The sequence below is a fragment of the Centroberyx affinis genome, unplaced genomic scaffold (genome assembly GCF_046629955.1).
Source record: "Centroberyx affinis isolate AG114_WGS23_722 - 3 ecotype Tasmania unplaced genomic scaffold, CSIRO-AGI_Caff_v1 ptg001232l_1, whole genome shotgun sequence".
NCBI classification, from domain to species: Eukaryota; Metazoa; Chordata; class Actinopteri; order Beryciformes; family Berycidae; genus Centroberyx; species Centroberyx affinis.
Window position 1 is genome coordinate 205,799 of NW_027279745.1, and position 24,097 is coordinate 229,895.

At 42.0% G+C, this 24,097-nt stretch overlaps 3 protein-coding genes across 3 annotated transcripts; 2 read left to right on the plus strand and 1 right to left on the minus strand.

Annotated features, from left to right (window-relative positions):
- Window positions 1-677: 677 nt before the first annotated feature.
- agbl2 (AGBL carboxypeptidase 2) lies at window positions 678-16,748 on the plus strand. The gene is made up of 21 exons (XM_071524768.1): window positions 678-1,028; window positions 1,138-1,273; window positions 9,049-9,180; window positions 9,633-9,806; window positions 10,095-10,202; window positions 10,475-10,625; window positions 10,781-11,036; window positions 11,142-11,534; window positions 11,766-11,908; window positions 12,261-12,420; window positions 12,981-13,107; window positions 13,192-13,292; window positions 13,579-13,691; window positions 13,821-13,899; window positions 14,067-14,189; window positions 14,283-14,363; window positions 14,764-14,860; window positions 15,158-15,301; window positions 15,400-15,433; window positions 15,676-15,905; window positions 16,744-16,748. The coding sequence occupies exons 1-21, from the start codon at window positions 678-680 to the stop codon at window positions 16,746-16,748; spliced, it is 3,138 nt and encodes a 1,045-aa protein (XP_071380869.1).
- A 648-nt stretch (window positions 16,749-17,396) lies between these two features.
- On the minus strand, window positions 17,397-19,150 carry tmem17 (transmembrane protein 17). The gene is made up of 5 exons (XM_071524790.1): window positions 18,993-19,150; window positions 18,717-18,820; window positions 18,128-18,241; window positions 17,810-17,953; window positions 17,397-17,647 (listed from the first exon to the last, which is right to left on the minus strand). The coding sequence occupies exons 1-5, from the start codon at window positions 19,105-19,107 to the stop codon at window positions 17,570-17,572; spliced, it is 555 nt and encodes a 184-aa protein (XP_071380891.1). The 5' UTR covers window positions 19,108-19,150; the 3' UTR covers window positions 17,397-17,569.
- Window positions 19,151-19,636: 486 nt separating this feature from the next.
- LOC139648609 (E3 ubiquitin/ISG15 ligase TRIM25-like) lies at window positions 19,637-23,268 on the plus strand. The gene is made up of 6 exons (XM_071524784.1): window positions 19,637-20,236; window positions 20,884-20,979; window positions 21,083-21,316; window positions 21,557-21,713; window positions 21,831-21,875; window positions 22,020-23,268. Exons 1-6 carry the CDS (start codon window positions 19,637-19,639, stop codon window positions 22,538-22,540), a joined length of 1,653 nt encoding a protein of 550 aa, XP_071380885.1. The 3' UTR covers window positions 22,541-23,268.
- The last annotated feature ends 829 nt before the right edge of the window (window positions 23,269-24,097 follow it).

Genomic DNA, 24,097 nt, shown 5'->3' on the forward strand with positions numbered 1-24,097 from the left:
CCTTTCTTTTTTTTTCTTTTTTTATTGATTAATTTATTTATCTTTATATGTGATGTATTATTATTTTTTGTGACTCTAATTTGTCTGTTGCTGTGCTAATCTTTTACAATAAAATGTGTTTGTAATGTGATCTGTTGTATGGACTAACAAACTTTACCCGATTTGTGGCAGTGAGCAACAGTTAAGATGAACCTTTTGTTTTCTTTCCATTTGAAGATTGTGGAGGTTTGATCTCGAGAGTTTTGATAAAAGTGTCCAGCCTCTCCTCACGCTGGTAAGACCAAGATCATGAAAAGACTTGGGGTAAATTATCACATAACACTAGATTGATCCTGCTGTAAATATATCAAATCTTAATGGTGCATCCCATTTCTTGTTTCAGATGTGGGAGGTGAACATCAGCATGAAAATGATGGTTATTGAGTTTTTAGCCCGAATCGTGCTCAACTCACCTGAAGCCAACAGTCCTTGTTTTCAGTAAGTCACATTTATGAGATAAGATGAAACTTGAATGATTCCCATGGAGAAATTGTGTCTTTTCAGAAAATGTTATTTCAACTCATTTTGAGCGACTCTCATCGTCAGAGACCCTCAGATCATCCGTCTGGCTGACAAAGCCATCAGAAGCCTGATGGAGAAACAGCAGCTCCAGCCTCCTTGGACCCCGGGAAGTGGTGATGCTGGTTGTGCCCAAAGTGCTGCAGGGCTTCTGGATTAATCCGGCGACTCTCTTGTCCGTACCCCCGCTGCAGCTCAGCGACCTGGCCGTCGGACTCACGAAGGCCGTTGAGGATAAGCTCTCCGCCTCTCTGACCTCCACGGACTGTCAGGCCGCCTTCTCCTGCTCCATCCGGGATGAGATGGTCCTTCTTATCCAGAACAAGGTCAGAGAGAAGTATACTCCAGATGTCCTGCTGGAGAAGCTCAAATGCTTTGGGCCAGAGCTGCTGACCAGGATCGTTGACATCACAGTGGGGGAAATCTGTGTCATGTTCGAGCCACAGAAACAAGTGCTGACCACCAAAGAGGTTAGAAGACCTGCACGATGTATGATCGAGTAGCTGGATAAGATACTGTATAGTAAAAAAGAAAAAAAATTTTTTTTCTAAAATTCAAACGGCTTCTCTCCCTCTTTAGGTGGAACTAGATGTTTCCACCCAGCCAGCTGTAGTGGATGGAGCCGTGAACTCCACCCCCCTTGATGGAGATCTGAGCAAAGAGCCCGGCCTGGAAGAGGACACAACACCAAGCCCAGAAATTGACTCTGCTGTTGGTTCAGCTGCTCTGGTTCCTCTGACTCTCCCTACTGAAGCTCCTCTGGTTCCTCTGCGCCTCCCTACTGAAGCTCCTCTGGTTCCTCTGAGCCTCCCTACTGAAGCCCCTGTGGTTCCTCTGACCCTTGCTACTGAAGCTCCTCTGGTTCCTCTGAGCCTCCCTACTGAAGCTCCTCTGGTTCCTCTGAGCCTCCCTACTGAAGCTCCTCTTGTTCCTCTGAGCCTCCCAACTGAAGCTCCTGTGGTTCCTCTGCCCCTCACTACTGAAGCTCCTGTTCCAAACACTGAGGAAAACAGCTGAGCAAACAGAGAGGGACTGAAATCCCACTGCAAAAAATATATTCAGTGTTGCATTGCAATCAGTCCATGTCAGTCAATTTTTTTTTCATTTACTGTGAATTGATGCATCATAAAATTCAGAAATTATCATACAGGAATTGCATGATACATATACAGTACATATAGGCTACATACAGTTAACTCCAGAATTATTGTCACCCTTCACGAAAATGAGCAAAATTTATTGTATAAAATAAATAAAATTCCATTTTTTTTTTATTGATCTCAGAATCCAGAAACTCTATTGCTTTCATCATTTCCTGCTTCACTGGGGTCAAAATATGAGGTTGCACACATGTAAAATTCATTTGTCATCCATCACTTTGTGGGAAATCAAAGAGCTTTCAACTCAGAGGAGAGAGATAGTAAAATACCACTAAGCACAGTCAGGGCAATTATCAAAAAGTTTTAGAAATCTGGAACAGTTGCAAATTCACCAGGAAGAAGACGCATGTGCATATTGTCCCCATGAACAGGGAGGAAGATTGTGAGGGAGGCAAAGAGGAAGCATCACTGGAACTACAATTGAAATTGTGTGTTGTGGTCAGATGAGACCAAAAGATGAGAGAAGATGAGAACTTTTTGGCCATGCACACCATCGGTATGTTTGGCGACAAAAGACGACTGCGTACAAGGAAAAGCACCAGAACCTTGCTTCATAATATGAATCGCCATGCAAATTCGAAGAGTGCTGAAAACTGCGATTCATACGGGCTGGACACCAGGCTAGCAACCCACAGCAACTAGCCTAAACCTAGGTGGTTTCAGCTGAATTTGACAGATGCACAATGTCCCATGATTGGCTTGTACACCAGGTAGTAGGCTAGAAGTCACACACATGGACAGGATCCTTGCTACAGCCAGTGGACATTCACTTACCACGAGATCAGTAATTTTACCTATAGCAGGTAAGTCAATGCATGAATTAAATGCTTTGTTTTTATCGTGATTCCATTGGTTTGAGATGCAAGGTAAAAACAGACAGGCAACTCTCAGTTGACTAATGTGAAACGAAGGCTTAAGCAGGTAGTTTCATCAAGAATAGTCTTGAGAACTTCACAGAGAGGGATGCCATGGTCACATTGAAAAATTGTATTACTATGAAAATCTAGAGTTAGCCTAACAAATCAATGTTGAATTAATTGGTGGAGAAGAACAGGAGCTCCCAGCACTCTGCTCTGCTCAGACTGGGGTTTTATGAAATTATGAAAAGTGACATTATGAAATGAAAAGTGACATTATGAAATAAAAAGAGGAGCAATGAAAAAAGAAAAATGTAAATAAAAAAAAGAACCACTTTGAAAAATGTTATTCTGAATAATATCATAATATTATTCAGAATTAATAATAATATAATAATTGAAAATAAAAGCAATTTGAAAAATAAAAAAGCTTTTATGAAATAAAAATACAATTAAATATATTCATGTTATTATGAAATCAAAAATTATGAAATATTATTTAATCATTTGGAGAAACGAAGGAAAACAATCAATTATTAATTTATTTATGTATTTCTGTATTTATTTATGTAATTATTTATTTCACTGACACATATTTTTATTTATTTAATTGTGACTATTTTGGTCCTCCATAACTTTTCACTCTTAATTGAATAAGCTTTAGTGGCATGAAGCAGTATATAGCGACAAAGCTTTGATTGCAATAACCATAATAAATGATAATGGAAAGTAATAATACATGGTGACAGATGAATAATAATATAAAATGCCAAATTGAACCAGTGGGCCTGCATAATCACCCATTAAGTGCCATCAATTTACCCTTTCATCTTAAAATGACAAATGAGGCATTATTTGGCTAGGTTGCAGTGTATTGCGATCACTCCAAGTCCTGATGCTACCTGACCTGATGTAATATGGCAAAGGTTCTCTTTTTCCAGTGTTTGATCAAATGGGTTCATCATGTTTTGTATGGTTGACAGAATGCTCTGAACATCTTTTTCATCCTGTTCCTTTCTTTTTTCATCCAATTCTGTTCTCTGTCTCGTTGTCATGTTCTGCCCAGCCATGTCCTTGACCTCCATTGTGATGGCTGCTCTCTCGTGCTGTGTCAGTGTCCACCTGTGGACTGCACCTTTGTTCAACGAAAAACCTGTAAGCCCACCTTTGGTCTTTGAGTCCCTGTTTGCTGTCTGCTCTATTACCTGGTCACATGCAGTGCATGTGAAGGCATATGCCTGCTGCCTCTGTGCCACAAAGTCACCCGATTGTACCTGTGTGTAGATTCTCGGATGAGTATCCTTTAGAATGTTCATCTCCAGCCAGTATGCTGATAGGTATCTACTATAGTGGATTCTGTCATAGGAAAAGAACCATGGCAGCATGATCCGGATGCTGGAAAGATGCAGATCCCAATTTGCCTCTCGTGTGGCCCTGATAAAGGATAGGAGATCCTCTACCATTTCAATGTAGGAACTCCAAAATTGGAATGTCTTACTTTCTTGTTGTTTGTTGAATTTTTCATAGCCTTCAAGGATTGTGTTGAACTCCTGTGATTCAATAATGACTTGAAAGTCTTCTTTAGGGAAGGCTCTCTGGAGGTCAGCGGCAACTTTTAAAGCAGCTTCACGGCAGTCTTGAGGTAGGGTCTCAAGGTATGCTTGCCAGCGTAACCTGTGTAGTGCCTCACATATCAACTTGTGGCTACGGATGCTTCTGTTATATTGGTGACCAGTTATAACTCCCCCAACAGACCCAGCGGCAATAACATCAGCCTCAATCAGGATGTCTTGTAAGCCAGCATCCCCAAAACGCTTGCCAATACAGGACAGGAAAGCCATACATGTGTGAAACTCCCCCATTCTAATTGTAAGTCTTTCCTTGTATGTTTCACTCCTCCACCGTATCTCCTGAGCTTTGGCATAGATGGCTTGGTCAAAGACTAGAACTATCTCCTGAAGTTCTAGTTTGTCTGCAATTTCTGTTGACCTCTTAAGGATGGTTTCTACAGTTCCCAGTTCTGTAGGACTTGCATCAATCACTGGAAGGTACCCAATGTTGGTTGGTGGTGGAATTGGACCTCCATGAATAAATGTGTTAAAACCACTCCATCCAGGAAGGACTTTGCCATGGACTGCAGTCTTCATCAGGAAGTAGGCACCGTCTAATGTTTGTGCTGCTTTCCTGGTAAGGATGTGGGTCTCTAGATCTAGTTCAACTTCTTTCCCAAAAGGTTCTGGGCCTGTCCTCTTTCCTCTGATGTATGTCTGAAGGTTAGTAGGGGGCGGATCAAGAGACCTCTTTCTTGTTTTCTGTAAACACTGATTGTCAGGGGTAAGTTCATCACATGGAATCATTTTTTGAATTATTATGCCATTTGTATTGTGTGTAGTCCCCTTACCAGACAATGTTTCCTCTCCAAAATCATTATTGTCCCAAACAAGAGTTGCTTGCAACTGTACTTGTATGTTTTGGGGGATGTAAGTGTCACCTCGTTGTATTTGTAGCTGTGCTAAAGCTGTGTCATGTTCAAGTACCTGTGAGTTAGAGGAACAGTGCCCAAGACCATTCAATAAACCTATCAGCTGAGCTGATCCTGTCATGTGTCTAACAGCCATGGCTAATGCACAATGTTTGGGCATGAGCCATCTCCCTTTCATTGTGAGCTTCATCATATCCTGGCAAGTTGATACAATCTTCTCAGCCTCCTCTTCGCTAACATTCACTCTTTCGTTGTCAGTAGAGGGATCTGTTGTCATGGCTGTAGTCCAGGCGATGAAATTGAAGAGCTTGTTTGGGATCAGATTTGAGGCAGCTGACATTGTAAGTTGCTGTGCTGTTGGTGGCCATGTGAGTTTAGGGGTTGTTTTACACTTGTCCACTATGACATCTTTCAGGGTCATGGCTGCATGGAACAAGAGTCTTGTCTCATTTGTGTCATCTGTTTCAATTGTTCTTGTGTCGTCTTCATCTGATGATGAGGATGATGATGCTGATGACAAAGATGATCCAGCTGTGGCAGTTTCGTCTTGGACCATTTCATGTGGTGTCAAATCCTCAACATAGACAAAGTCATGTCTTGATAACTTCTGAAACTTCAGAAAAGGATAGGACCTTTGTAGTCTCACTTTTAAGGAACAAGATTTGTAAGAGGAGATGTCAATTCCTTCTATTTCATGGACACATTTCTTGAACAGGGTATTTAACTTTGATAGCTTGAGCACCTTCCGTTTCCTCAATAACCTCTCCTCCACCACTGTTGTACAGAAATGATTGTATCCAGTCTGAAACTGGCTGTTTCCTGTGCAGTCATGTTCATCTTTTTTGTACAGAAATACAGTGTAATTTCTGTAGCATCTGAAATGATACATTGCTTCTGAGGCAACAAGATCTATCCCACGTATTTGTAGTAGCAGGTTTTCATCCTTGCGTGCCTCCGCTGCAACAAGCAGCTTACCAGCTGTCAGTGTTTCACATTGCTGAAGCTTCTCCTTGACCCTCTTCCGGTTATGTCTTTGAGTTAAATATTTCTCACTTCTGCATATTATGCACTGGATTGGAAGGAGATGTGGTGCTCTCTTTAGGTGACCCGGAACCTCTGTTGTGGTTGAGCGGAGAACTCTAACCTTTGGTGGTGTAATGTCATTTGTACTTGGACATTGAGCATGTCCTTCCTCATCTAATGCATTGTAATAGGAAACAAAATGGGATGGGATGGGGGGGTTGGATGGAGAGAGAAATATGTGATGACTATGGATTGTAGTAGTAATGCTTCCAAAGTTATAGTTTGTTTACAACTCTCCTAATCTGTTTCCCCAGGTAACCCCAGATGCTCAGCCCTGCTATCAGAGATCTTCTGGACCTGACCTGACCCATCTATGATTGTTGATGCCTTGATATTGTTCATATTTTTTTCCAAAACACATTTGAATAAAATGCTTTTGCTTATAATAATATGCAGAAATTGCTGAAGCCTAATAAAATAGCCTGATGCAGAACTGACCTACCCATCCTAGTCCCTGCTTTTAATGCTGAAACAATGAACGTGCTTTACTTGTTATGATTCATCTTAAAATGGATTCTTAGCATTTATACACACAAATTAGAGATGCACCGATTGCAATTTTCTTGGCCGATTCTGATTTTTTTTAAAAGTCTGACCTGCCAATTCCGATTTTGGCCGATTCCGATTTTCTTTCTTTGTAAGAACTGTAATTGACAGCATACACAAACATTTTTGTAACTTTTCTTTAATGGAAAATTAAAATTCAATTGTATGTTCATAATAAAACATTGACTATTAATAACTTAACATTAACATTTTCTCCAAAACTGCACCAGGTTACAGGACCTTCTCTCACTCAAACAAATCTCAAAATAAAAACGTGCTCCAGGTTACTGGACAGAGCTTTTTTGTACAAATAAAATCCAACTGAAAATTAATTGCAGTATATCCCACTTTATCTAACATGTTTTACTTTCCCAAGAGCAAACAGGTGCAACAGATCTATATAACAACACACCTAATGTCATTTATTTACATCAAAGGGTTATTCACGGAGCCCAGCCCAATGTAATGGAGATTTAAAGAGTCATAGTGCCATCTTGTGGTGAAAAAAAACGACTTTTTGTTTTGACTCAGCTGAGGTAGCTCGTTTCTTCCGCACAGTAAGCAGGCTGACCAATATCATGCATGTGATAAATTGGATCGGGAGAATCGGTGCATCTCTAAAACAAAGTATAAGGTCAAAACAACTACAGGTAACCAGTTTAAAGCTGCTTTACAAACCTTCAACCTCCTGTACTGTCTTTTCTCTCCTCTTACGGGCTTTTTCAATATTTCTTTTGTTGGCATACTGCATGTAGCATTCTCTATGGTAGCCAACATGAGCTGGCACCTCTGGAATGTGACTGTCTCTTAGGTCATACTTTTCTACAGCTCTTTCTGCAATTTGGCTTTCTTTTGTGTTGAGATTCACCCACTCCAGAGAACTTTGTGCAAATTTTGTCCAACTTGCAACTGAAAAGTATATAATATTTGTTGTACAGCTTGTTACATGCATGCAACACTCCATATTTTTCCCATTTGCATCCAGACATGCTAGCTAAGTTATATACATGTTTGTTTGTTAGCTTAGTTTGTTTGTTTAGATTATTGTTACCGCTATGTTTAAATTTTGGGGTCCTATTTAAGCCGTACACGATTGGTTGATATTTTCAATGACGTTAAACACTACAATCTGATTGGATCGTCAACTAGAGCTATCCCGCGATTTGCCTGAGCAGACTGACAATTAAAATATAAGTTTATGAAAATATATGAGCAAACCAGAGCTGCCAACAAATTTTATTAGACTTTAGAGAATTACTTGATATCATACATAAAAAATGGTTTACTCTATCGATGGAGATCGATCAACAACACGAAAAACGCGTTCGGCCCACCGTCTAAAGTCAAGGAACAGACGTCGATATGGCCTCTCAGTCTCCATGGCAACCGCAGTGTTGAGACGATCGGTTGCTGGGCAACGGAGTTTGTGAAAGATTGTTTTGCTAGCAAAGCAAGTTTGCGTCGCGCAATTAATGTTACGTTTAGTTAGAGCGAGGGGCTTTTTGTTAGACTTCAAATATTTAGATTACAATGTAAGTCTCTGTCCTCGTAAGGTGTAAGAAGAATTATACGCGAGAAAACAACTGAGAGGAGCTTGCTAGCATTTAGCCGAGTGAAGAAGCTAACGTAATGGTAACGTTCTTTTGCAACACTGAATAAAGCCTGGCCCAGGGAAGCGTGTATGATTCAATAATGTGGTAGCTAACTCTCACAATACACATTAAAACGTGAATGAAGAAAGCCAAATTATTGCAGATATATCAAGGCAACGATGTCTCCTGCACTGAAGACGGACATTCTGGTCAGTATCATTATCAGCTAACGTTTGTGTACGTTAACGTTATAGTCTATGTTGAATGGCCAATAATGCCTCATTTGTCAATGGCCAGGGTGGGTTGAATTGAATATATGATGTGAAACAGTTTATTTGACATTTCCGTTTCATTTTAAGAGGACAACTGAAGATTCATATGAGCGATTCATCTTGTACCACCTTCAGCACTTCACATGTGAGTTTGGTTAGACCTGACTTAGGCTATATCTTCTCATCCTGTGGACGATTACCAGTTACCAGAATTACCAATTCACACGATGCTTTGTACACTCACACTTCCAAACAATGATCTGAGAGAGCAATGATGTGATTTTTCAAGATTTCAGAGGTTTTGGATTATGTGAACATGATCACAGACCAGGGCTTGAGGGTTGGGGTGGTAGTGCTGCTGTTAGCACTACCCCCCGGTTATTACATTACAAGACGGTTGACATAGTCTAGCCAATACAGTTTTGACTCATTTTTAGTTTAGAAATTAGGATCAAACATTGAATAAGGGGCTATATTGACTCAAGTTTTCCCACTCAGGCAGAGAAAACACCCACCATGGCAGTCTCTCTGCCATCAGGAACTGGAGGAATGTTTACCCAGTGGACCATCCTGACACCAACGACTCCAACACTGAGGAAGAGGAGCAGGATTTGGCAGGCAAAAGACAATGTAAGACATTTTCATATAGGTTGCATTTGATATTTAGTTATGATATTTGATTCATAGTGTTGAAATCAAGTCATGTTTGATGTTGAGTGAGAATCTAAACAAGGATGGCCTGTCATGCACAGCTTTGGCTTGAGTAGCTAATACAGTTGTGAAATGATGGGTTATGGTGGAATGAATAAAAGGGAGAGGTGGTAAACATTGAATGCAAACAACAGTGTGATTCGTCATGCTAGATCATAATACATTAAACAAAAGGTGTTTTGTAATTGAGTTAAAGCGATCAGGTTCAACATAATCCCTTGGTAAATGGGTTGTCAATGGCCTGACTGGGATTAAGTAAATTGACCTGATGAAAAATGTATAGCCATAGTGTACTATTGGAAGGGTCATGAACATTTTTTTTTTTTTTTTTTACAGTTGATTTAAAGTGTTTGTTTTATGTTCCGACTCAGTCTCCACAGACCTGAGCCAGGCTCTGCGGACCAGGCAGCTGGTGATAGACTTTAATGGCAGCCGACCCATCTTCAGCCTCAGGGAGCCTCTGGACCTGTTTACCTTCCCCTCTGTCTCCTGTCCCCGCTGGCCCATAGAGTGTGAGGTCATAGACGACATCATCCATCACATAGGTATTTTTTTTAAATTGTATTTAACCGTTATTTAACCAGGCATGTTATTAATATGCTCAAGGCCATTAAGTCTAGAAATAGCGGCAAGAAAATGTTCCTGGCAAATATTCAGTCTGAAATAAGTGAGCTCATCTAACCCCTCTGTAGTCGTATTGCTAGTATTTATTGCGATGATAACTGAGCTACATGGAACACAATAAATCAAAACACAGTTGCAAAAGTATCCACACCCTTTTGTGGCTAAGTTTCACACCTAGTCACACTGTTAGGTGTTTTGCTGTGTTGTAGAGTGGGACCCACCGGACCCAGAGCCTTTCTACCAGCCCACAGGACATGAGAGGGCACCAATGCCAGTCGGAGAGGAGAGGGGGAATGTGGTATACTGCGTTGACCATGGTACATTTATGACAAAAAAGGCCATGCATATTGGAGTTTTTATGTTGCACCACCATGGTACATAGTATGCACCTGTCTGTCTGTCTGTCTGTCTGTCTCTGTCTGTCTGTCTGTCTGTCCGTCCGTCCGTCCGTCCGTCCGTCCGCCCGCCTGCCTGCCTCCCTCTCACTACTACCCTCTGAGAAACAATACAAGAACTTAATCAATTTTCATTGATTAATTTAGTATTCGATATTCACCCTTTTTCCCGTTGTTCTCTGTCACCTATTAAGCCACTAAGAGACCCTACTTCACCTGCTCCCGTGTCGGAGGAAGCAGGGGGCCCATTAAGAGCGCCGCCCCCTTCGGCATACCGCAGAGGGACCCCACCCTTGACTTTGAGTCACGCTTTGAGAGTGGGAACCTGCAGAAGGCCGTGCAAGTGTGAGTCTCTGGAGCCTAAACTCCTTATTTGTTGTTTCAGATTTTCAACCATCTTATTTTCATCCCCGTTAGATTTTACCGTGGCTCTCGACTAAATGACTCTCTTTCTGTCTCTCTCTCTCTCTCCACCCATTTTCCTGCCTACCCCTACCCAGGGGTGTCCATGACTATGAGCTCACCCTGCGCTCAGACATGTACACCAACAAGCACACGCAGTGGTTTTACTTCAGGGTCAGGAACATGAAGGCTGGAGTGACCTACCGCTTCACCATTATCAACTTGATGAAAGGCCGCAGCCTGTATTCTCTGGGCATGAGGCCGCTCCTCTACTCTGAGAGGGCCTGCGAAGAGAAAGGTGTTGGGTGGCACCGCATCGGTTCCAATATCAGATATTACCGGAACTGCAATCAGGTGGGTGGCTCTTGAAAGTTATGTCCAGTCTCAAGTGGCCTTACGACTGCAGAAGTAAGATCTCTCTCTCAGACCTTCATCTCTGTCTCTAATCCGGCTAAACAGGACAACAACAGCCTCACCGTCACCTTGTACTCGCTCACCTGGACTTGTCAGTTCCCTTACGACTCGGACACCTGCTACCTGGCCCACTGCTACCCCTACACCTACTCCCACCTGCAGCGCTACCTCAGCCGTGTCACCTCCGACCCCGCGGTCGCAGCCTACTGTAAACTGCGAGTGCTGTGCCGCAGCCTAGCCGGGAACAACGTGTACGTGTTGACGGTGTCGTCCCCGGGCGGCGGCCGGGCGGAGGGGAGGACCAGGAAGGCAGTGGTGGTAACGGCCCGGGTGCACCCTGGGGAAACCAATGGCTCCTGGATGATGGAGGGATTCCTGGACTTCCTGCTCGGGGACTCGGACGACGCCCAGCTACTCAGGGACACTTTTGTTTTTAAGGTGATGGGACTCATACAAGCCCATAGTCCTATACATTTCAGTGTTATGATATGATAGTTAGATGGTGAATGCGCTAAATGAAGAGGTCCTGTTGTAAGCTACATCAAGTATTTCTGTCTAACAACAAGTTTTTTCCTGATTGGGACAGACTTTTTAGCATTATACCTCTTTTTGATACTAACCACAACTTTTCTCCCTTGTTTCTGTTGTATTCCCTCTCTGGTCCTGCAGGTGGTGCCGATGCTGAACCCAGACGGTGTGGTGGTGGGGAATTACCGCTGCTCTCTGGCCGGCAGGGACCTCAACAGGAACTACAGGACCATGCTCAGGGATTCCTTTCCCTGTGTCTGGCACACCCGCAACATGGTGAAAAGGTGAACACAGTAAACGTTCATTGCACTTCATTTCAACAAAGACACGTTTTCTTAATATCCTAATCAGTGGTACTCTTGCAGGTCGTGTGAACTCCTTTTTTGAAGTAGTTTTAGTTAGCAAAACTATATTTCTCTCGAACGTAGCTTAACTGTAAATAAACTTAATCCATTGTGAAGTAACTTGTATCCTATAAAACTACGCTTTCAAAGTAGCTTCCCCAACACTGCACACACTTCCACAAACTCTCTCCCTTTCTCCATCAAGTGTTGGTAGTGGAAACGTTGAGAAACTCTGAACCAAAGTCAGCCCTGATTGAAACTCTCTTGCCCTGTTATTCCATATTTCCCCCAGACTGATGGCCGAGAGGGATGTGGTCCTTTACTGTGACTTTCATGGCCACAGCCGTAAAAACAACGTCTTCATGTACGGCTGTAACAACCGTGATGATACTGCACCGCAGCTTCATGAGAGAGTCTTCCCGCTAATGATGAGCAAAAACGCCAATGACAAGGTAGAGTTGCTGTCTTGCACTGTTGTGTTTTTTTTTTTCAAGAATTCTCACAAATCAGGGTGTCTAACCTTTTTGCTGACTTTTGACGAGTACAAGCTCTATTCATTCTCTTTCAGCCTTTATGGACTTAACATATTTTCAAGCAGCAAATGATCAAATGTGTATCATCAGAGCCATACACATAATTAATTGTTGTTGGCCTATGTTCACTCTCACAGTCCTATTTAGTCCTATTTATTTCAGGTTACTGAAATATACTTCAAAAAGTAGCTACCACAAAGATTCTTCAGCATGCAAAGTAGGCCTACACATTATAGTCTGTCACAAACTCTGCCAGGTGGTTTGTGTGTTGGGAAAGGGGAGAGTGTTTGGTGCGCTCCTCAAAAGCAGGTCATGGTCACTAATAGCTCAATACACTGATTAGAAACCTCTGGTGTAATTGATGCCATATTTAGCAATATGTGTTTACTTCATAATCATTATGTATCAGAGCCGGTGTCATCATTGCTTGGTATTCAGTTAAGTATACTCATATAATTTCTGTGAAAATGATTCCTCAGTTCTCCTTCCGGAGCTGTAAGTTCCGGGTGCAGAAGAGCAAAGAGGGAACGGGCCGAATCGTCATGTGGAGACTTGGCATCAGAAACAGCTACACTATGGAGTCCACCTTCGGAGGCTCCACTCTCGGTGAGTTTACTCTTTGTGAATGTGTGTGTGTGTGTGTGTGTGTTTGTCCCTGTCATGAAGATAAATCATCTGTGTGGATTCCAGGTAACAGGAGAGGGACTCACTTTACCACGCGGGACCTGAAGTCCCTGGGCTATTACTTTTGTGACACCCTGCTGGACTACTGTGACCCTGATCCAACTAAGGTGACTGATAAAGCAGTCTGTCTGATTGTGTTGGGTTTGGTTAAAGTTATGTAGAAATCTGAACTGAATGTCAGCATTGATTGATATTAGCTATTTGCTTAGTTTTTACCACAGCTGATGGGAAGAAAAATCACACGCCCCAAAATATACCTTGTTATTGCTTTTGAAGGCTTGATTTTTGAACTCCTGAGTTTACCTGTGATTCAGTGGGTACTGTGCATTTGTGTTGTTGTGATTCTTATATGTTCCTTTGTTTCTTCTGTGTGTCTTTGTGCATTCACATCAGACCGCTTACTGTCTGACTGAGCTGGCAGCATTGCTGAGACAGGAGGTCAGACAGAGGCTGGGCAAAGAGCTGGACACCGACTGCAACATCTCTGTCTCCGACCTGGAAACCAGGTAACAAAGGATTTTTCCTGTTATTTACCATGAAACTCATGCACATACACACACCAAGCTCACTGAGACTGATATGTAATTTTAGGCTCTCATTCAACTCGACTGAATATTTCGTTTCTGCCTTCACAGCACCAGTGGTTCAAACAGTACAGATTCTGACGGACTACCAGCACATTTACTGAACCAACCAGACGCTGTCCATCCACAGGTATATGGATAGAGACCTACTGTCCCATGGCATAGGATTTCAATACATTATCAGTTTATTTTCTATGCAAGATTAATATACCCATTTGGATCAAGTGATAGTATGAAACTCAGTTGTCAATCATGCCTTCCCCTGTGTTTCCCACATGCTACTGCCCTCCTCCACAGCAAACTCCCGTGAAGAAGAAGAAGAAACACCTGCGGAGTCGTAAAGACAGAAACAGGCTGCGACAGGACAGGGGGAAGAACAGCTCAGAGCCCAAGGTTCTGCACAGTAGCATCAAAAATATTGTAAGAGACCCACACATTCTACCAGCACGTACACTTGAATGATTGACTTCTTACGAATTTTGAATGAGACTGATCAGTGAATGGTCTTTGCAGGAGCCCGACCTGCCCCGTGAGAACACGGTTAAAGTGAAGATCCGGGAGCGAACTGTGGTGAGAGATAAGAGGAGAGAGCAGGTATGAAGTCGAGAGAGATAAAAAGACAGAGGGAGCCTGCCAAAAGAGAGAAAAATTAGACAAAGTAGTGCGAAGATGTCATAAGATGTCATCCTGTTAATATTTCCTTTGTTTTGAAGGTGAATAGCCTGGTAAGAAAACCTGTTATCCCTTGTCCAGCCACTCACCTCAGTGGGATCGGTCATGTGACCCTGTGGCAGGGGGGTGAGCCTGTCAAGGTAATGATAACTGCTAAGAGTGTACTGAAAAAGTAATGATCCATCTAATGAGAATCTGAAAATGGCAAATCACTGACAATACCCAAATGGAAACATCTGTAATTCAACCTGTTGGATGTTGATTTTGATTGAAGGTGCTGTCATCTGCCCATGCATGATGCCTGATGTTTTCTGTGTTTTAGAATGAATGCCTGGAAGCTATGAGGGCTGCATACCTGCATCGCAGGGCCAAAGCGTATCCACAACTCAGCACATACGCAACTGTGTCGCCTCATTCAGGTACTATACATTTAGGAGAGTCAGTCTTTCTAGAGAAAAAAAAAATAACATCCCCATACCCTCAGTGTCCCTAGTGCCACAACTATTATCATCTTTATCGTTTTGTAGCTCATGGTTGATCATGTCTCCCTTTAGCTTGCAAATACAGAGGCGGCTTGGTAGGGACTGATAAAATATGCTAAGAGTACTTGATTGTCCATTACATTAGACAGCCTCTCAGGAGTCTATTCAACCACTGAGACATCAGGACGGGTCTGGTCTAGTGCTATACAGTATGTTTGGCTTTGGCCTTCACAGAGGAACCAGAGGAGACAGGACAGCGTAAATGTTCTACGCAGCTGCTGCACTTGAGCGCCCTCCTTCCACCTCAGCCACATGTCATGGAGCCCCCCCAGCAGCAGCAGCCCCTACAGCCCTTTGTCTCCCATAAAGGCTTCAGAGGTGAGTCTGCATGTAGTTCTAGAGGGAAATGACAGAATTCAAAAGTTTCATTATTTTCCAGTAGCTCTCTTGTACTGAAACTTATCTCGCTCTTTCAGGTAGGCTGCCAGCTTCACTTACAGCAACCCACAGGTAAAAAATCACAGTAAATCTTATCCCTATTGATAGACAATACATGGCTCCATGGGAAGAGTGGGGGCTGGGGGCTAACAGTTTAAGAATGGCTCTTATTTGGATATTTGTATCATAATATGTGGACAATTGTGCTGTAATGTTGTAATTGGTATTTTTTGGGAGGAGGCCAGATGATGAAGATGGAAGATTTTCCAGCTGTGTAAATTAATGTAAAAGAAATAGTGTTTCTTATGTGGCAGGTCTCCCTCGGGCATCTACTTCAAGGTGGTTCCAGAGATTGTTCCAACAAAGTGCCTCATATCAAGCGTCTACCCCGGCCAGTTCGACGCCCAGCAGCTTTGCGTAGACAGAAATGCTTTACGGGTCTCGGCACGCTACTTTGTGCCTGAGGACTCATCCTCCACCTCACACACAGACGCTCTCAAAAGCAAACAGCGGCACCAGGAACAGGAAGGAGATGCCATGGAAGGTTGCACACTCATATACAGTACACACCGAAATACTTACATGAGATATCTACTGTAATGATGATCTTTGAGGAATAGAGTTGAGTGAGAGAAATTTTCATATCAATTACAAAGCTTGTTTCCTTTTTGACAAACCAAAAAAAAACATATATTGTGCACCGTTAGCTGACCTCAATTCTTCTTCTTTTTCACCTGATTTTGTCATTTATCTAGTTGGCGTGTCATTGTTGAGAGGTCTGCCTCTCAGTGAGCAGGACCACAGAGATCTCACCCCTGACCACCCACTAAGAAAAACTGAACCAGACGCCAACTCATTCCTGCGTGGACTGAGGGGCATGGACCCTAGAGGAAAAAGGTTTATGTCATTTTTTTTTTATCACAAATTCCTGTTGAGTACTCTGGTTTGTCACTGCCATGCTTTCTCTCGGTCACTGATCAACCCCCCTTCTCTCTCACCCTTTCTCTCTCTCAGTTTGTTGAATGGCCAGGCTGGCATTGCACTCCAAAGGATGGGACAAAAGAGGGTGAAACAGAGGGAGCCAGCATTCAGGCAAGAGCTGGGAGAAGATGCTGTGACAGCTGGGAGTGCAAGCTACAAGCAAAGGTACAAAAAATGTGAGATGCATTTCATTTAGAGCACATTTTGCAAACTTTACACAAAAAGGGCCCAAATAAAAGCAGGAATTATCCTGATTAAGCCATGATCTTTGATTCTGATGACAACAATTAATCAGAGTATTATCTGCATTAGTATTATTATGCAGTATTATGCATTCTATCTATTTTATGGTCTTTTAGCCAATGTTCTTCTATGCCCCCTCCCCTCCTAAATTTCTTCAGAGTGACCAAGGAGACGAAGGAATTGGCCATTTTACCTCCATTGTCCAGGCTCACTCTGGCAAAAGACACCACACACTCTCACCCTGGGAAGGAAAGCCAACGAAGTATGGCTCCAGAGGAGCGAATGGTCAAAAGGCCGTCACAATCTGCCCCACTGTAGGGCACAACCTCTTTAAGCTGACAACTACAAATACATTTTCATTCTCTCATTTTCTCTGGCCAGGAATATGAACCTCTGTGGATGGATGAAGAACATGAGTACACACTGTGCTTCTGCTAGAACGTCAATAGGCATGCTAAACAACAGATGTGGTAGGAAATAAGCAGTGTGACCATGTAACTTAGATAATATACTGTGCAATATCCTCTATCCCTATAGATTCATAAAAAATACAGTCAACTGGCAAACTGTGATATAAACCATGATAAAACTGAGTTTTTCTATAATACATATCATGCCGGTTCATTTTCTGTATAGTGTTGAGACTGGTAGGGACAGGATTTACTGACAAACCCTCAAACTTGAACTCTCAGCGTACACCTACAGAGGGTCTTCATTATTTTAACTGATAGATAGTAATAGATGATACATAGGCAGAATGCTACGTACATTTCATTTATTGACACTATAAAAACTACAAACATGTGGACCAAAATGTCAATAAAATACAAAAATAAATATGTGCAAACTTTTTACCAAGGCTCTTTGATAAGTCATTGTGGAAAAGAAATAGTGTCCCACTTACTGCACTTAATACAAATGTTATGAAACAATGCTTTTGCAGACGGGTGGTGAACAAGGCAGTCAGGGTAAGAGTTTCAGACTTCAGTCAAACTGTCGGAGATGGAATTGGCTTTCTGTGTGTCTGACCATCTCTCGCAACGCCAAAAAACCAGAGAGAGCCTGGGTGATTTGAGGAGAAAGAAACAAGATAGAGATTGAATTAATTAATCAACGAGAATCACCAAACAATAAGATAGAAAGATAATCTCAGTTATGTGTAATGTTCAGACAGGAAACGGTAGAACTACCAGCACTCAACTTTCAGGTGGAACGCAATCTTACCTGTGTGAGTACGAACATGGCGAGAACTATGTGAACCCCCCTCTCCATGGGCAATATGAGAATGGCTTCATTGAAAAGCTGGAAAAGGATCAGCGGAAACTGCAGCAGGATGCTCAGCAGCCAGAAACCAGCCAACTCTGGGACCTTCAACAAATACAGGCAGAAAATAGAGAACAAAAGGTTTATTCTAGTTTTCACGTCCTGTTAGAGAAAGTATTGTTGTCTCTGGGTTTTGTGTGTTATGTTGACCTGTACCACATCAGCTCTATACACCTGATTATAAATGTTTCCTTTTGTGTCCATGGGTGCACACGCTACCTTTTCTTGCAGGTTCCCAGCATAGCCAAGGTAAAGTCTAATGGGCTCAATCAGAGTCATCAGGATGAGAACAGTGACTAGGATGAACTTGTAGTAGTCTGGCAGGGCAGGATACTGGTGGAAATGACAGTCACAACAATAATACATAGAAATGTTATCAGAAAATACATAAAATATACATGCACTCTTGTATTATAAAACTTTTTGTCTCTCTTTGACTCTCCCTCTGCTAGTGAGAATTTAGGATCAGTCAGAATGGTTATATACTCTGCCAATGTGTACTGTCTGTTTATGACCAAATACGTTTCCAATTAATTTTGGGATGTAGTTATTTCCTTCCTAAATCAATAGTTTGTTTTTACTGTAATTTGGTTATGCCACACTGAGGGTTGTCTAGAAGCTTTATGGGGTTCAGTGAACTGAGCTCTGTTCTCTGCCACTCCAAGACTTGATAATGTATGAATGGGGGTTCCTGACACGATTACAAAATGTTTTTTTTATTTGGGAGGATTTAGTATTTGTGGATATTGCCCCAAATCCCCTTCTCTCATACACACACACAGTTTTTCTCCCCCTTTCTCTATTTTACCTTGAGGTCCAGCATCACGACTTCGCTGATCCACCACAAGGGGAAGAACCACATGTTGAAGTACAGAGACATCTGGAGTGTGAGACTGGATACAACCTTTCTGTCTGAAAACAAAGACATGCAAAAAGGGAAATGTGGTTAAAGCATCTGTAAGTTACGGCTACCGTTGTAAAAACAGAAAGCGATAACGAAGATAAACAGATGCTACTGAAGCCTAGCGTTAGCTAGGTTAACTAATGCTAACTTGTACACGTCCACAACAGAATTTTTACTCACCATGTCCCAAAAACGCTGCATGGTCTTCCGGGGTTAGCTGGGTACGACTCTGGTCAATAAATACATTTCGAGAGAAATCTCCTAAACGTTTTCTGATCGGCTGCGGTAAGTCCATCGTTCAAAACGCTCTGTGCCGAACACAAACATCATCAGGACTAGACTCCTCACAGTTTCCTTGGCTACCACAGAAATCTCGCGTTCTGCTCAAATCTCGCATGAAAATGTGTTCCCTCGTTTCAAGTGTGTCTCCTCGTTTCCTATGTTGTCTCCTCGTTTCATCCCCTCTAAATATTTAGATATCATAAAAAGAAACACATTTCTTTATGTTTTATCACACAATACAGTATTATCAGTATCAGTAACAGTATCAATACAAATTAACAATACAAGGGGGTGACAATGCCTCGAGGAGAAGTAAGTTCGACTATAAAGTAAAATATTCAAAACATTGTTAAGCTGGTGTATTTTTGACAAGTTGATTTATTTGTGGAGAAGCCTAAACGTCGCTACTTCTTTATCTGGCATCTATATATTACATTTTATCTGCGGAGAGCTAGTCAGACAACAGACATAACCACTCCCATACTGTCTAACTTTCGTTTTCAGAAAACAAAACGAAAGTTAGAGCGTGTGCCGTGGTCAAGATGGCAGAGGCTATTTCCAAAGACCCAGATCTGTTTTGCTGCTCGATATGCCTGGACCTGCTGAGGAGCCCCGTGACTCTGCAGTGTGGGCACAACTACTGCAAGGCCTGCATCGACGGCTACTGGGATCAGGAGCATCAGAGGAAGGGCCGCAGGGTGTACAGCTGTCCCCAGTGCAGACACACCTTCACCTCGAGGCCTGTCCTGAACAAGAACACGGTACTGGCCGAGCTGGTGGAAAAACTAATTCCAGGGGCCAAAAATGACCGTGGTGTTTTTGCCCAGGGCGAAGCCGGCCCGGGGGACGTGGAGTGTGATTTCTGCACTGTGAGGAAGCTCAAAGCTGTCAAGTATTGCCTGGTGTGTCTGGCCTCTTACTGCGCCTCCCACATGCAGCCCCACTATGAATCTGCTGCGTTCAAGAGGCACACGCTGGTGGAAATCTCAGCTTCGATACAGGAGAAGATCTGCTCTAAACATGACAAACTGCTGGAGGTGTTCTGTCGCACTGACGGGCAGTGCATCTGTCTGCTGTGTGTGATGGATGAGCACAAAGGTCACGACACTGTCTCGGCTGCAGCAGAGAGGACAGACAAACAGGTAGGAGTTATCAGCTTGCTTGTGACTTTGTTGTTACATAATCAGTAATCTTATATCACTCAAAATTCAAATCAAAACCGATGGGTCACAGATTGGTCTTATTTGACTTTAATTATCCACTCTGGTTGTTCTCAGTAATCGCATGAATAAGGAATAATCTAGGTATGTCCAGATATGTTTGTGATTTGGGAGAAACTGAGAATGAGTTTCATTTTATGTTATGTTGTCCGGCATTTGTTGTTCTAAGAAATGTGTTGTAGGCCTATAGCAAAATGACTTCTGTCTATGAATTTCTTCTGGCTAGATGATTATGAAAAACTTGAACTATGTTTTAGAAAGGGTAGTTTCCATATTGCTCGCTTCATATGTAACGCATAGGGGGAAATGGCAGGATATTCTGTTGATATCTGTTGATATTCTGTGTGATATCTGAGTTTGCTGAATCTTTTCATTTTTTGATGATGTAGGCTTACACCCATGTAACTAGTTGGTAGTGTCATGTAAGTCCAAGTGTGTATGACACTTTAATAAACTAATCAACCAGTCAATCTAATATAGATGGACCTGCGTGTTTAGGCTACACTATTGTTTTGGCACTGCACAATTCAAGAGTAAACAGCGGGGTGGACAATGTGATTTGTTTTCAGAAACAATTTGGAAAGAAAAAGCGAAGCTACCTGCAGAGAATTCAGGAGAAAGAGAAGGAGCTGCGACAGCTGAGGCAGACGATGAAAACACTGAAGGTGAATATTATCTCACATGTTCACATGGTCATTTTGTTAGTCCATTTTCTTCATGGACATTAAGAGCCTGCTTTTTTCTTTTTCTGTTTTTTTGCACTGTCAGTGTTCTGCTGATGTGGCAGTCGATGAAAGCGAGAAAACCTTTGCCGAAATGATCCTGTCGACTGAGAAAAGGCGCTCTGCTGTGAAGAAGCTGATCAGAGATCAGGAGGAGGCTGCGATGAGCCGAGCAGAGGCACTGGAGCAGCGTCTGGAGAGGGAGATCGCCGAGCTGAGGGAGAGAGACAAGGAGCTGAAGCAGCTCTCACTCACCGAGGACCACATCCACTTCCTACAGGTGGACATAACATAGATATTTAGGTAGGCTAGTTGGATAGATAGGTAGGTAGGTAGGTAGGTAGGTAGGTAGGTAGATAGATAGATAGATAGATAGATAGATAGATAGATACCTGTGTTGAGTTCTGTGAGGTTCAGAGAGGAAAGTCCAATGATCTTTGACTCTGTGTGTGTGTGTGATTTGATCAAACTGTGTTTATGTTGTATTTATATTATGTTTCTCTTTTTTTAACCTTTCTAGAGTTGCCAGTCTATATTTGCCCGTCCAGAATCTGACGTGACGTCTGACGCCAGCGTCCAGCTGCACATGCCTTTTGAGTTTGTCAAGAAAGCGATTTCTGATGTGAGAGAGAGACTGGAAAGCATGTCCAAGGCTATCGCTGACATATCTGAGAAAAGTGAGAAAATAACTTCATGTTGGTACAATGAAATTATATACAAAATTGCTGATTCTCCCAAATGTCAGTGCTGTTTTCAGGATAACAAAACAATGGTGATGTTTTTTCTTGTTTCAGTGCAAGTTGATCCTGATCCCAAGACAAGACAGGAGTTTTCCATGTGTAAGGTGTTATTTTGACATAAATACCTTAATGAACATGTGTCTCTGTGCCTCTCTCTCTCTGTCTCTGACACACACACTCACACACACACACACACACACGCTATATCACAGCAACTGAATAATAACAGTTTCTAAATTCCAGACTCCTGTCAGCTCAGTCTGGATCCCAACACGGCATTTGAATACCTTTCGCTGTCTGAGGGAAACCGCAAGGTGACATGGAGTAAAAAGGCCCAGAGCTACCCGGCCCACCCAGAGAGATTCACAGAATACGACCAGGTGCTGTGTGCTGAAGGCTTATCTGGCATTTGCTACTGGGAGGCGGAGTGGAAGGGACCGAGGGTGGAGGTCGCCGTCTGCTATAAAGGGACGGCGGTGGAGGAGTGCGGCTTCGGGTACAGCGACCGGTCCTGGTGCTTGTCCCTTTCGGTATCTGGCTGCACGTTCTGGCACGATGAAGTCAAAACAAAAGTACGCGTCCCCTGCTCCTCCAGGGTGGGAGTGTATCTGAATCATAAGGCGGGGATCCTGTCCTTCTACAGTCTGGCGGATTCTGGCGAAATGACGCTCCTGCACAGAGTTCAGGTCGCGTTCTCTCAGCCTCTTCACCCGGGGTTCATGGTTGCCAGAGGATCTTCTGTTAGGATTCTCCTGCCAGAGTAAAGGGCGTCCACTATTAAGATCACAAGAGTGCAGCATCAATAATACATAGTGTTTATTTTCTGTGCACTTTCTTCTATAAATGTTAAACACCGCTGCTAAAAAGATTTTCATTTCAAAAGTTTATCCATTTTGGAAATAAATTGTTTGCTGTTCTTTGTTTTGCTTAATTTAAAAACAGAGATGACTGTTTATCAGAGTAGGTGTCACTTTGTTTTGGAATGAAACTTTTCAACTGTAAACTTAGTGACAATTTATTGACATCAGCCTAGGCCTGTGTTTACTAAAGTGAATTAAGTGTTATAATATTTAATGTCTGTTTCTGGATTAAATACTTCCTTTTTTTCTTCCTGTAGTCTTGATGATATAGTTTCATGTAAACATAGAGGTAGAATGAAAGAATGTAAAATGTTGCTCTCAAACAGGCAGGATGGGTGTATTTTTTTTTTTTTAGATTAACTCCCCTAGACTTTACAGGCATAGATGAATACATACTGTATATAGATACATAATAGATAGAGCACAGGTTGCATCAGATAACACAGCAAGCTTCACATTCTGTTGGAAATCTACCTGATACTACTGCAATATGGAATTTATTTTCATTACATTTATATTTGGGTGATGTTTCTTTTATGTGAATGTTTAATTTACAAAAAAAACAAAAAACTCAAGGGACAGACAGAGAAGTAGAGATGCTTGGTAGTGAAGTTCCACCCTGTTTCTCTTTTTCCTCACTAAAAAAAGTTTAAGCTGAAGTTAATTGTCTTAAGTTCATTGTTTTAGGCAGTTACACTACAACACGTGAACAACATTACATTGTACAAGATGTTTTTTTACTTTACAGTGCAATTATACCAGAGATTTTGACCACAGTGAAGCTTGACCATCTTAGGTCAGCCATGACAACCAGTATTACTGTGTATCATTAGCAATGGCATGCTTGTTTGAACTAAAGAACTAAAGAACTAAAGAGAACTATGCAGAGGGGGGATTCAATGGCAAACACTTCACTTTGACTAATAGCAAATATATGACCAAGATAATCATTAGTTATGGATGTTGAATTTTCAGCACTCATAACTAATCATTATCTTGGTCATGATCAACAGACCGGATAACAAGGATAACACAAGTAGTTTATCATCAGGTATACCTTAGTAAGATATAAACAAAAAAAAAACACAAGGGTTGTTGTACCAAAAATAGCTTCAAATGTGCAATTAGTCTATATGTTACCTCACATGCGTGAGTGATTTTATAAACAGTAATGAAGACAGTACAGAAACTCGTTGGATACAAAACATACTTTCTATGCACTATGTTTAGTAACTACTGGACATAGCCTAAAAAAAGAATACGTTATTAATAGTGGTAGTTATTGTGGTAGTGGAATATTAAGTAGCCCAGTTAAATATTATTTCTCACGTCAAAAAAAGATTAATTTGCAGCAAAGAGCGATGTTTGCTCCTCCAACTGGTCCTATCACTGGAAGTTAAGAGGAATTTGGGAGGTTTGAGAATTAAATTGCACTTTCAAATTTTGTTATATATTACTTTT